The 13015-nt window shown below is 33.1% G+C and overlaps 1 protein-coding gene across 1 annotated transcript in view; it reads right to left on the bottom strand.

Annotated features, from left to right (window-relative positions):
* Nucleotides 1–12372, bottom strand: part of LOC123556956 (alpha-(1,6)-fucosyltransferase-like) — a 38148-nt gene extending 25776 nt beyond the window's left edge. The window contains exon 1 of the mRNA XM_053525488.1: nucleotides 12056–12372. Within this exon, the coding sequence (XP_053381463.1) occupies nucleotides 12056–12099 (44 nt within the window). The 5' untranslated portion in view covers nucleotides 12100–12372. The remainder of the gene's footprint in view (nucleotides 1–12055) is intronic.
* Nucleotides 12373–13015: the final 643 nt, after the last annotated feature.

Consider the following 13015-nt stretch of genomic DNA (forward strand, 5'->3'; position numbering starts at 1 on the left):
ATCTTGTTTTAATTTCGGCTTACTGTGTACTTGAATTAGTGGTAATGTTAGCTGTAGAAATTTGAAACAGTTTATCAGTAAACATTTTGAATATTTTAAGCGGCGGATATGTTACCTATATAGCAAATTTGTAAGTGATGAACTTCATAATCCTTTGTTATTCGGTTTTAATATCCGCAGAGAAGGTTTTCGGGTCACGAAGTTTTCGTGCAAATTGTGCAACAAATTACTCCGTCTGGTCAGAATGTTCAAATAAAGAAAACGTGCATATTAAAATTTGTTATCTGTTTTGTATATTTTCAGTTAGTTTTATGGTACATGTGCACAAGGTTTGTATAACACATCTAGATGCGTTTATTTGTTTTTCTCTGTGACTTTGCAGATGTTTTCTTGCTTAATGTGTTATTTTATTGTTAATGTTATTTAAAATAAATTCACGATGAAAAAACCTGCTATTGAAGGAAAGTAAATATTACATGTATATACTTCTGGGACGAGATTTATGAATTAGTACATAAAAGGTGTGCATACTGTATCAGGAAGTAGAAGCGAAGCGAAGCATACGTATTTGTACTTTAATTTATCGGGCGTAAATGATACAGTGGTTACAGCTCGGTCGTATTTAAAGCGTTAACAATTCGATTTAATATAAGATATGTTAATTATTCTTTCTTCAGATGATGCTATTGGCTTTTAGCATAATCAGAGAAAACAATAATAGAAAATTACTGATTGATTTTGAATCGTGTGATGTTGTGATTAGCACAGAAGCTTTGACTTGCTTAAATGTAGAGCACGTGGTGGATATGTTTTCATAAATTAAATTGCAGTGAAAAGATAACACGGCCTGTAAACACTGGCTCGTCCTCTTTAAGGAGATGAGTTGAAAAAAGAGCCAATGATACTTCCGAGGAGGCGCTAATGACCGAAACTTTATGCAGAATGTAAACAAAGAAGAAGAGTGAGTAGATTGTTTCCTTTCTCAGATAAATGTAAGGCCCTATTTCAAAAAATAGCCAATGTAGTTCCACTCAGAAATGATTATACTTTTTATATATGCAGGCCATTTTGCAAGGTAAATGCATTCCTTGACGTGAGAACTTTTGAAAGTTGGAAAATGGGGCAAGTTCGAACCAAAAGTGGAGATTTACCCATATATTTCGTCCCAATTTACACATATAAGAGTAAATATACATTGTACCAATTTTTCCCATAATTGTATGTTAAATCTGTATTATTTATGTGTTTTAACGGCGGGTTTTCCCCTCTATGCTCAATTTTGGCTAAGAGGAGGAGCCAAAGCCTAGGAGGAGGCGCAAAAGTCCAGAGTCGGAGCCACTGACCAGTTCATTTCCTAGGTGATGAACACTCGTATAAAGCGTTTTCGTTCTCGCAATGTAATATCTATTCCGTTTTAATGTTTATAATTTGATGCTAGAAATTGTATTATACTACCCAAATGCACATAATCTACCTAAAATAACAAGAGCTGTCCATAAGACAGCCCACTCGACTTTTCTCAGTACTTTACTCTGAATTAGAGCTTTGCCAGTAAAACTTTATAAAACTTAAAACTCTAAGTTAAGAAGGGGCATAACTCTGTCAAAATTCAATCAGAGTTATAGAGATTGTTTCTCCTGGTGTAGACTTTGATAGTAAATAACTGTTTTAAGTTTCAAGTCAATAGCTTTGATAGTAACAGAGATATTTGACTTTATAAAAAAACAATTTCCAACGGCGATGCCGACTCCGACTGCGACGTTAACACAATATCGTTTTGACGATTTAAGCATTGCTGGTCATGTTAGAATGTACACTTTATTTATAAAACTCCCTCGATATTTTTGCTCAATTGTTTTTGTTTTTGTTTTATCTTTTCAATATATTTATGTCTTTTCTAATTCATTTAGAAACAATTTTTTTAAGAGTTATTTGAAAGCATAAATAAAATCGAGAAAGGCAGCGATACTATATAATGTAAATATAAGAAATGATTTTTTTTTTCGATATTCCGCAGAATAGGATCGGCAAATCAGTGAATCGCGCTAGCTGGAAATTAAGTATCAACATACATGTTTCCTTACAAACGTTATTTAAGTAAAATTAGAAAACTGTATTTATAATTCTGTAACTGTAAGCTCAGTAACGGTCAATACCCATTCTTACTACGTAGCATTAATAAAAAAACAAATCTGACATCAAATATTGCCTCAACAGATAGCACCCTCCCAGTACTAAATAATAACTAATTAATATGACTTTGACTGCAGAACGACGACTGACAAACGGACAAAGATAAGACAAAAGCTATATGATACATGCGGTTCGACAGGGGAATAAATATATAACGTTTTCAGTTTCTTTGTTATCGTTAGAACATCTGGGAGAGGTATTTTGAGTGTTAGCATTTTCATATACGTATATGTAATCGAATTAAGGTGGAATAGCACTTTGAAATTTTTTTACAACCCGCATATGATTTTGATATCATATTAAAGTAGATGTTATCCCCGGCATGAATGTGTAACTGTTTTCTTGGTTATTTATTTAGCATTTGTAAGTACCTAGTGAAGCACATATTGCAATTGCATTTCAAGACTACCACAAAGTTAACACTAACTATTAAAAAATCCAAAATGCGTTGGACATGAAAACCGTTGTGCATTAGGAAATGTCATTTTCACAGAAAATATCATAATTATACAACTTATAACGCCATGATAACCCATCATTAGATAAGTGCAAAAGAAAAGAGAAGTGCAAATATCTCGTAATACATTCTAAGGAAATGAATAGGATGTTGTTAAAACATCATCCATCAGATGTTTGTCACAATCCAAGGAAATCATGATAAAGATCTGGTATGTGAGAATTGATGACACATTAAAAAAAAACTAAATTTCAAAGTGCTTTGGCTCCCACTCCGGTTCTTAGCGCCTCCTCTGCGGCGTTGGCTCCTCCACATGGTGATAAATGCACGTGTACGGGATAAACACGCTAGTAAACCACGTAAGTCATGCAGTAGTAAGATATGCTTTTCAGCAAGGTTGATGCAGGGACTATAAAATCTTAAATTTGTGTAAATTAGGGTGAAATATATGGGAAAATGTCCACTTTTGGTTTGGACTTACTGTACTTTCCAACTTTCAAAAGTTCTCACGTCAAGGAATGCATTTACCTTGCAAAATGGCCTGCATATATAAAAAGTATAATCATTTCTGAGTGGAACTACATTGGCTATTTTTTAAAATAGGGCCTTACATTTATCGGAGAAAGGAAACAATCAACTCACCCTTCTTCTTTGTTTACATTCTGCATGAAGTTCCGGTCATTAGCGCCTCCTCGGAAGTATCATTGGCTCTTTTTTCAACTCATCTCCTCAAAGAGGACGAGCCAGTGTTTACAGGCCGTGGATAAGTATATGTTTAGATAAATTTGGTTTTTAAAGCTACTTGCCCATAGTTTAGGTGAAAAAATTTCAATGTTAATTTCCGCCATGTTTGGCATAGAATGTATATATGACACTGAAAAAATGATGAAGTGGGTGAAAACAAAGTTAGATATTGGAAAAAATGCAAGAATAATGTAAATTGGCTGCATAACTTCAAAAGCGTTGAAACTGTTTGTTCCTTCTGCACACTATATTTGGTTATTTTTAAAGAGGCACCACAAAATAACTGTATTCTTTTGTATTTCCATGATGGTAATTATACATGTTTTGCATGAAGAAAATGAGAAATAACAAGTATCTAGTTACAAATTGACAGGGACATATATATGGCCAAGAAAATGTGTGTAATGTTTTAAGATTTTATTAAATTACTGTAGCAATATGTACATAAATCAGTGTTTTTAGTTAAATTTCGATCACATTTTGTTTCAACAGTTTAAGATAGTTATTCATATATATTTTTGAAACTATGCTGAAAAGAGATTTTCTGAATAATTTTGCAGATGAAGTTGTCAAAACACATTTATTCAGGAAAGGCCTAAATTGTCCACCTAAAATCTTGTGGTATAGCTGTATTTTAAGAATGATTTTCATGAAGATTTTGTTGGTGAAAAAGTGGGTCATTAGGTCGTGGTGGGTCTTTAAAAAAAAAAAAAATATCATGCCACTAGTCACTTCAGAGTACCCTCTTGTTATGGAATTTTGAGAAAAATTATTAGAGATGATCAGCTTAACGTAGAGGTATAAACGATGTGCAATTCAGTATTCAGAATTGGTTAGAACTATGATAAAAATTTAGTATTTGTTCTTATATTTTAGTTGTAACATGAAGTCACCAAAACGTCAGTTATGTTGATTTTGAATCGTGTGTTGTTGTGTTTAGCACAGAAGCTTTGATTTGGTTAATTGTAGACCACGTGGTGAATATGTTTTCAAGAATAAAATTGCAGTGAAAAGATAAGTATATGTTTTAGATAAATCTGGTTTTTAAGACTACTCGGCCATAGTGTAGGTGAACGTTTTCAATATGTTCTTTTCTGCCATGTTTTGCATATGACACTGAAAAATGAAGTGGGTGAAAATAAAAGTTAGATATTGGGAAAAATGCAAGAATAATGTAAAATGTGTGCATTATTTCAAAAGCGTTCCAACTGTTTTATACTTTCTGCATAATATGTTTGGTTATTTATAAAAGTATCTTGCAAAACTCTTATGCCTATAAGTTTGTACCACTAGTCATTTCGGAGTACTTTTATAGATTTTTGAGACAATTTATTACCGAGTTAGCTATGTTGCTTTTAGCCTTTCATGCATTAGTACGTTTTCTGCCATTAAGTCATGCATTATTGTGTTGACTGTCTTATTGCAGTTGTGTGATAAATTCAACTACAAAAAGAAGTACATCTGTGAAAGATATTGTTTTGGTATATTGAGCTGTTTTAAAGAACGACCGTGCTATGATGCATTTGTACTTTGAGACCACTGACCGTTTTATTTTTGTTATTCTATGAGAGTTTTACATGCAGATCAATCTTCAATCTGTTGATTGTTGTTTTCAGATGTCGTGATTAGGAAAACGTTGATTGGTAGATGATATTTATTTTAGAAGTTGTAAGGCTAACAAAAAACTACAATGTACGAAAAACTGCTATTAAAATATGAAATATCTAATATATAAAGTTCTTTTCAATGACGGATTGTTATGTTTTGATATATTCAGTTGTTTTACGACCGTGTGATGGTGTTTGTTGTTGTAATTTTTCGAATATGAGGCTACTGTCCGTTTTACCTTGGCTTTTACACCAAAATATAATCATTAATCCATTAATCATTTTAGATGTGATAACCGTAACATTGTTTGGCTGACATATATTTCAGAAGTTTTCAAACTGTAGTAATTAGCTTAACGAAGAGATTGTTTGATTGATATACTGTTTAATTAAAAGTATGTGAAAATTGCGACGGAAGATAAGTATTTGGTTATAATGCGGAAATAGTGACCGTTTTACTTTGGTCGTGCTGGGAAAGTATTTGCGTTTCTTGGTGAAAAAGGAACATTTTACTGTGGCCGTGCTGAGAAAGCGTTGGTTATTTATTTTAACCGTACATTATTACGTTGATTGCCTTATAGTCAGTGTTGTGAAAACATTCGCTATGACACTTTTACTTTTGCCATATTTTGAAAGTGTGGGATGCTTTGTTCTAGTCGTGCATAATTGCGTTGACTTTCTTATTATTAGTGTTGTGAAAACGTTAGGTATTGTAATTTACGTCGGCTGTGCTATGGAAGTGTTGGCTGTTTTATTTTTGTCGTGTATCATTTTGTTGACCGTTTAATTTCTGTGTTGTGAAGTCATTAGCTACAGCATTGGGTACTGCATTAATGAATGATTATTATATTTTGATAAATGAAGTTGTTTTAAAAACGACAGTGATTTTGTCTTTTCATTTTTGACATATTCAATTACGTTAATTGTGCTGTGATATATATATATATATTAATTGTGCTGTGATATATATATATATATATTTATTTGATCTAGATCAATCGTTAATCTTATTATGTTCTTTTCAGATGTAGTGATCAGTGTTACCTTGTTTGGTGGATATTTATTTCTGTTGAGCTAAGAACAACAATGAATAGATAAGTATACATTTGTAATATAGGGAGTCGCTTCAAACTTAATTTTAAAGGATACGCGAAAGCACTGATTTTTTACACTGTGCTTGTACGGCTAAGTGTTACCTGTTCAAGCTCAATTTGCTAAGGAAGTTATGTCCGTTTTGCTTTAACTGTACTGTAAAAGGTTTTACTGTTTTGACTGGTTATAACGCAAAAGAGCTGACTAGCCAAACAAGTGTTTATATTAAACTCTGCAGTAAGTGTTACTTTTAGATGTTGTGAATAGTTTAACGTATATCGTTTTAGCGAAACTTTGATAACAAGACATGTTGTTTTTTTTTTTTTATATTTCGAGTCCGTGATGCGAAAACAGCCGTTTCATTTCTGCTATACTTTGAAATGTTGTCTGTAATTTATTTTTGCCGAGTTCTTTCCAAATGAAATATTTAATATGTGAATTAATATTTTCAGATGGTGTGCAAGTTGTAGCTTAATGTAGATAGTAAAATGGATATGTAATTCATATAAAACTTGGTGAAAGCTGAGTATACTTTTTGAGTATCAAGCTATGTGTCTATTTTACTTCAGCTGTTCTGTGAAAGCGTTGGGTGTTTGGAAAAAATGACCGTTTTACATTGGTAGTGCTGTTGAAGCGTACTCTGTATCGAAAAAGTGACCGTTTGGTCGTGTTGTGAAAGCATTTGCTGTAAAAAGTGATATTTTGCTTTGGCTGTGCTGAGAAAGCATGGGCTGTAAATTTTAGTCGTGTATTATTGCGTTGACTGTCTTTTGAATGCTTTATCTATGATACATTAATATTAGGCCGTGCTGCGTTTACTTTGGCTAGCGTTCTGAAAACTTTGGATATTTCTAAAAGAATCTTTTGAATTTATTACACTACAATTACCTTCTTTGTTTAGCTCGATTGGAATGCTGTCAAATACTAAGACCTGTATCCTATATTTGTGTTTTTTGTTTTTGTAGTTAGGAACATGAAATTAGTGAATAATTGATTTACTCACGACATAGAGTGAGTAAATAAAATTATTGACGTTTTTCATCGTCTGCTTACTATTTTGTCTCCAGTTCCCGGTAGTTATTATACCGCGTTTTCTGCTTGCAATTCACGATTTTCTCATATTTTCAGTGCACTATATAAGTAATTGTTAATTGATATTCTTCACTCGAGGTTGAATATTTGACAGCATAATAAGTATTTTGATTATTTGTTTATTCCCTGCCACCCACCCTAACAGACATTTCAAGTTTCTTAATAGTTATTGCTGATGGCTTGTAACTGTATTCGAATATCAAAGGCAGATTTGACTTTTTGACTGTGATTTAAACAAGAGTAATCATTTAGTTCTAGACAGATTCCTCAGGCCATACATTACGTCTCCTTTATGTTCTGATAGAAAATAAGGTTCAGTTACTGTACCTTATATTTCAAGGGTATTTAGACATGAACAGTTCCTTGATAATTATTACTGTTGAGTATTCATGTATAACTAGAACTTTAAAGGCAGATATACATTTAACATTATATGAGAGCATTTGAATTCTTCATACCAGACTCGGTATCTACATTTAGAAAAGTAACATTCACAAGTACGCATTTAATTCTATATCTATATATTTCATGCTGTTTTTTTTCCCATGCAATGTTATTATTTCGTTATCAAATGGAAATTGCCGTTATCCTCTTTTGAGCTAGTTTTCATTTTATTTTTGATTTTACCTTGAAAGAATGTTATGTTTTATACACTGCACATTTTTTCTTAATTTGTGGTTACTCAACGAAGCTGAGAGAGACCAGAATTGCCATCTTATATGCTGTTTAACTATTCTAGATAAGATGAGTTCAAGTTTTTACATTTGGTTCATTCGGGACCTAATAGAAAACACATTTTTACAGTTTAGATTTTCATGTACATCTGATTGTATGTTTGCCTTAAATTTTGATAGTATGTTTTCAGGCTGAGTGGTGTACAAAGATAAAGATAACCACATTTACCCCACTTCTACTGGTCGATCATTAACACATCGCACAAGATCGTACCGTCTTACATTTGCAAGACAAATATATTCGTATTTTTTGTACATTGGAACGCTGTCAAATACTTAGACCTGTATCCTATATTTGTGTTTGTTGTTTTTGTAGTTAGGAACATGAAATTAGTGAATAATTGATTTACTCACGACATAGAGTGAGTAAACTAAATTATATGCTGGACATTGCCTTCAAGTTGTAAAGACCCGCGCTTAAGAATTTGAATCGTCTTATTACTGGGAAACAAAATAAAATATCGTTCGAAATTTACAAATATATGGTCAACGATCCTAATCATGAATTTAAATGGATTTCTAAGATAAAAGACATTTTGAACTCTGTAGGCCGACCAGATCTCTGGCAGAACCAAGCCCAAATAAATCATGGAATCATCCATAAACAAATAAAACAAACATTAATAGACCAGTATAAACAGTCATGGCATGCACAGCTTCCCCAGTCCAATAAAGGTCTAATTTACAATAGTTTCAAAGAAGATCATTGTCTTGAAGATTATTTCAAATTGTTAGACCTAAAAGAATGTATCACCTTATTCAGATTTAGAACTACAAATCATAAACTCCCAGTAGAAGTTGGGCGGTACGATGGTATCCCGTTTAACGAAAGAAAGTGTACACTGTGTACCTCGAATCAAACCGGCACTGAGCGACATTATTTATTTCATTGTAATTTTTTCGAAAGACAAAGAGAAATTTTCATGCAAAACGCAGCATTTTCCCAAAGACACGACCTTACTCTGAAATCGCTATTAGGATCGAAGAACGCTCTAGTCTTAAGGTACTTCCGCCATCTTGAATTTAGAGTGACCTTCATTTGAGGTGTGAAAATATAGTGAACCAAAGCTTTCAAATGCAGCTGTTCCGCAGCACAAAAACAGCTCAGTTTGCAAGACCTGAACTAAAAGTAGCTGTATAAAAAGTGATACTAAAATTTGGAAATAAACAAGGCAGATATTTTACCTGTATTTTTCCAAATTTTTGGTTAGATTTATAAATCCTTTCAAAATACTTTATTAAAAATTCATGAATGGCAAAAGTTAGTTCAAAGTTTCAATTAGTGCATAGGAGAATTGTCTTACTGAATAGAACTTAACTTATTACAAAATCTGTTTTCAAATCTGACCACTTCATGTATTAAAACGAAAATACATTTGTACATATTGCTATTTTCAACATACATAAAAGTAGTGCAATGTGCACACACTGATTTTTCTATGTATGGTGTACCAAACTGCCTAAAATTGTAAGAAAAGTCTCCGACTTAATGCGACCAAGATTTGGCAATGATCAAAAATTCGTTTAAAGGATTGTGCACGTATAAGAAAGGTTTAATTTATTACAGTAGAATTTACGACTTACACGCTGCTTATCTCAAGGAAACTTTGGAGCAAATGGAATTTTCGAAACTTCTTGCGGTAACTACCGAAATTACTTTAACGTAACTTTCTCACATATACGTGATTTTATATTTTATTAATTATAAAAAACAATCGAAATATTTGCTTTATCACGATATATGCAAACATTTTAGACAATCTTGAAACATGGGGCCACAGTATTTCCGCATACTGGTCCGGGACAAGTTCGATGTGTAGGCCTATAGAGATTCCTTATTAGATGTTTCATGCGTCGTAAACTAACCAGTTTTGATCTATCGACTTTTTATACACTATGAGAATTTATGCAGCATGTTTTTAAAAACGCAGTGAGAATAAATCGCAGACAAAAATGTACAGCCAAATATGTTAGGAGGTAATACAATTTGTATACAATTGTAGATAACTACAAAACAAACAAAATGCAATCAGTTGAACTTTTCAGGCGAAAACCTGATGATTAAAATCAGAAAGATCTCAAAAGTTACTGTTCTTTGTTAAACAATAATATTTTTTCACACTTTCATAGATATAAACTGATAATAAATGTGTATTGAAATTCCGGCATAGAAATGGACACTGACTTTATATAACTGCGGTGTTGACAGCGGAAGCAGCGGTCCAGTACTAAGACTGTCTACGAAACCAAGGATAACGAGTACAAACATAAGGATCAGTGTTCAGTATACACCTGAAAATAATAGACTTGCTATTTGCCGAGTGCACACTTGTTTTCTATAGTCGTTAATATAAAGTAGACTTTGAAATATGCGCACACATGCATAATCTCATAAGCACTTCTTTAATGTATGAACCGCCTCTGTAGCCTAGTGGTATCTAGCGTCCGCTTCGAGAGCGGGAGGTCGTGGGTTCGATCCCCGGCCGCGTCATGCCAAAGACGTAAAAAATGGTACTAGTAGCTTCCTCGCTTGGCGCTCAGCATTAAGAGGATAGTGCTAGGACAGTCTGGTGTCAGTATAATGTGACTAGGTAGGGTATCATGTCACGTGTCTACGGCGTGATATTCCAGTGAGGCAGCACTATAAAGTTGAGCATTGTGCTCACTGCTACAAGTAGACACCGTCGTTTATATGACTGAAAAATTGTTGAAAAAGACGTTAAACCCAAACACACACACAACACACACACACACACACACACACACACACACACTTTAATGTATGTTCTCTGAAATTAACAAATAAGTGGCTCAACTGAGACACCATACTTTAAAGTAAATTCAGTTTATTCACCACGAGGTTCAAAATGCATGGGAGTCTCGTGATAGTCAAGCCTTTAATTTCACATGGTTAAAGTGTAAACAAATAGTTAAATTTGCTTCGTTTTATTTCTCACGGAAAAGATCGAACGGTTTTTGATATTGGAATAATTTTAGAACATATATGCATTTAAAGTTGAAAGTTTATCGTTTTCTACAGGATGTAAAACTGAAACAAGTAAGCACTTTTACTTTTTCAGCAATGTCCCTCAGGTGAACTTTGACACTGTTTACAAAGAGAAACCAGTTTTGTGTCATCCTGAAATGCGTTGTTCGGCTGAAACTTATAGTTCCCGGAAAAGTTCTAAAATGGTTTATTTTGGGGATTTTTGTTTTATTTATGTATTCAACACAATGTGCAATATTTCCAGTTTTTGAAAATGATTGAAATTGAACTTTATTTTAGAAAAAGTTCCGATCTTTCAATAATATTTTGCCAGCGGATGCTTACAAATTTTAAGTGAAATGCCTTTCTTGTCCAAAGGTGGTGTGTAAAGCGAAAAGCTATCATTACACATTGCGTTTATTCTTTAAATGTAAAGGATCGGTAACAGATTAAGGAGATCGGGCAGTGCTAAACTATACTAAATGGATATCTCTAGCCGTGAATAAGGAGGCATATATATTTCAGTAAGGAAATCTGAGGTAAAAGAACAATCATATATTTAATTCCTTGAAATAAACATGGCGGCGAAATATTTTAGAAAAACTGTGCACGTGTTTTGCGCATTAGAATGTTTAACGACATTTTCTTGAAAAAGTAACGCTCGTATGCACTATTTTGGCATTTCTTTGATTTGAAAATAAATATTTTATAGCAATTTAGGTTACATACGATACCGAAATTTTGCACCAAAAATCTTCACTCATTTTCTTCCAAAGCACTGTGGAGATAGGGTTCAGCGTAGCTTTCATGCTCGCAAGTTTACCTACAGATATATCTTTTCAACTTTTATCATATATTTTTTGTGTCCTTGCATTTTGAAAGCTGTTTCGAGGATTCTGATTTTTCACATGAATTTCTAATTTCAATTTGCGGAAGAACCTTAAAACATTTATTATAACTCCTTGACGATATTATGAAACAGTTCAAGAGATAATCCCAACGCCTCCTTTCTACTTTTTTTACATTTCTATATTCTTCGATTATCATCAATATTAAGTAATTTCATATTTCTAACTCACTAACATAGTATACGTGTAACTATTCTACTGCCTTACAACTAAAATATATTTGTTCAAAAGATGTCACTTACATGTACATATTTAATTTATCCGTTACTCGGACCTTCGTACACATGTTTAAGTATTAAATCCGTCAGTGTTCTATAGTGACAAACACGAAATCCTCGTTATCCACGTGCAGAACTAATCAATTCTCCTAACCGCTTAAAACAAATATCCCACATATTATCCATGTAAATATAACAGAACTGTTACAGTTATAATTATTTTATAATTGAAAAATGTTTACAGCTTTTCCATAGAATATTTTCATTTATATATATAATATACACTTTAATATAAAGGTACTACTTTTCTCGGCGAATTGACTCTGAGGTTCGGTTATATTACAGGCGCGTATATATCGCACCCCTATACTAAATGTCCACCCCCCCCCCCCCCCCCAATATATATATTTAAATATCTTTTTGTTGAAATTGATTTTAGTATTATATACAAGAGTTTCTAACTATTTATTAGTAAATGAACCCCTGCTCTCCATTTACTTGATGAATACTTAATACTGAAAGTGAATTTCAAGTTTCCTATGTAAATGTCTATTGATGTAGTTACTATTAATTTTGTTAACAGTACTTCTTCTGCCGGAACCATTCTACTGTTCATGTTAATCTTTACTATGATATATATCCATGTTGTATTGTAAAATGCCTGGATGAAATAAAAGAATATGTTCTGTTCTGTTCTGTTCTGTTCTGTTCTGACAATAACTTGTGACAACCCGGACAGTCAGACAGACAGAAAACAATGCATCTCCCTTGAATTGTCTGTGGAGACTAATAATAAGAGGACCTTTATGGCCCTAAGTCACTCATCATAGTTTCACAATGGAAAGGGTGGCATGTGTGGCAGAGATTCATGAAGGAGTCATGTCTGTACTTTGTACTTTGGCCTGCAGATTCAGAGGAAGTATACCATATAGCCAGAAAGGGAAATATAGCCTTGTCTTTCACTAGAAAAGATGGCTTTAATAA

This window comes from Mercenaria mercenaria, chromosome 15, assembly GCF_021730395.1.
Source record: "Mercenaria mercenaria strain notata chromosome 15, MADL_Memer_1, whole genome shotgun sequence".
NCBI lineage: Eukaryota > Metazoa > Mollusca > Bivalvia > Venerida > Veneridae > Mercenaria > Mercenaria mercenaria.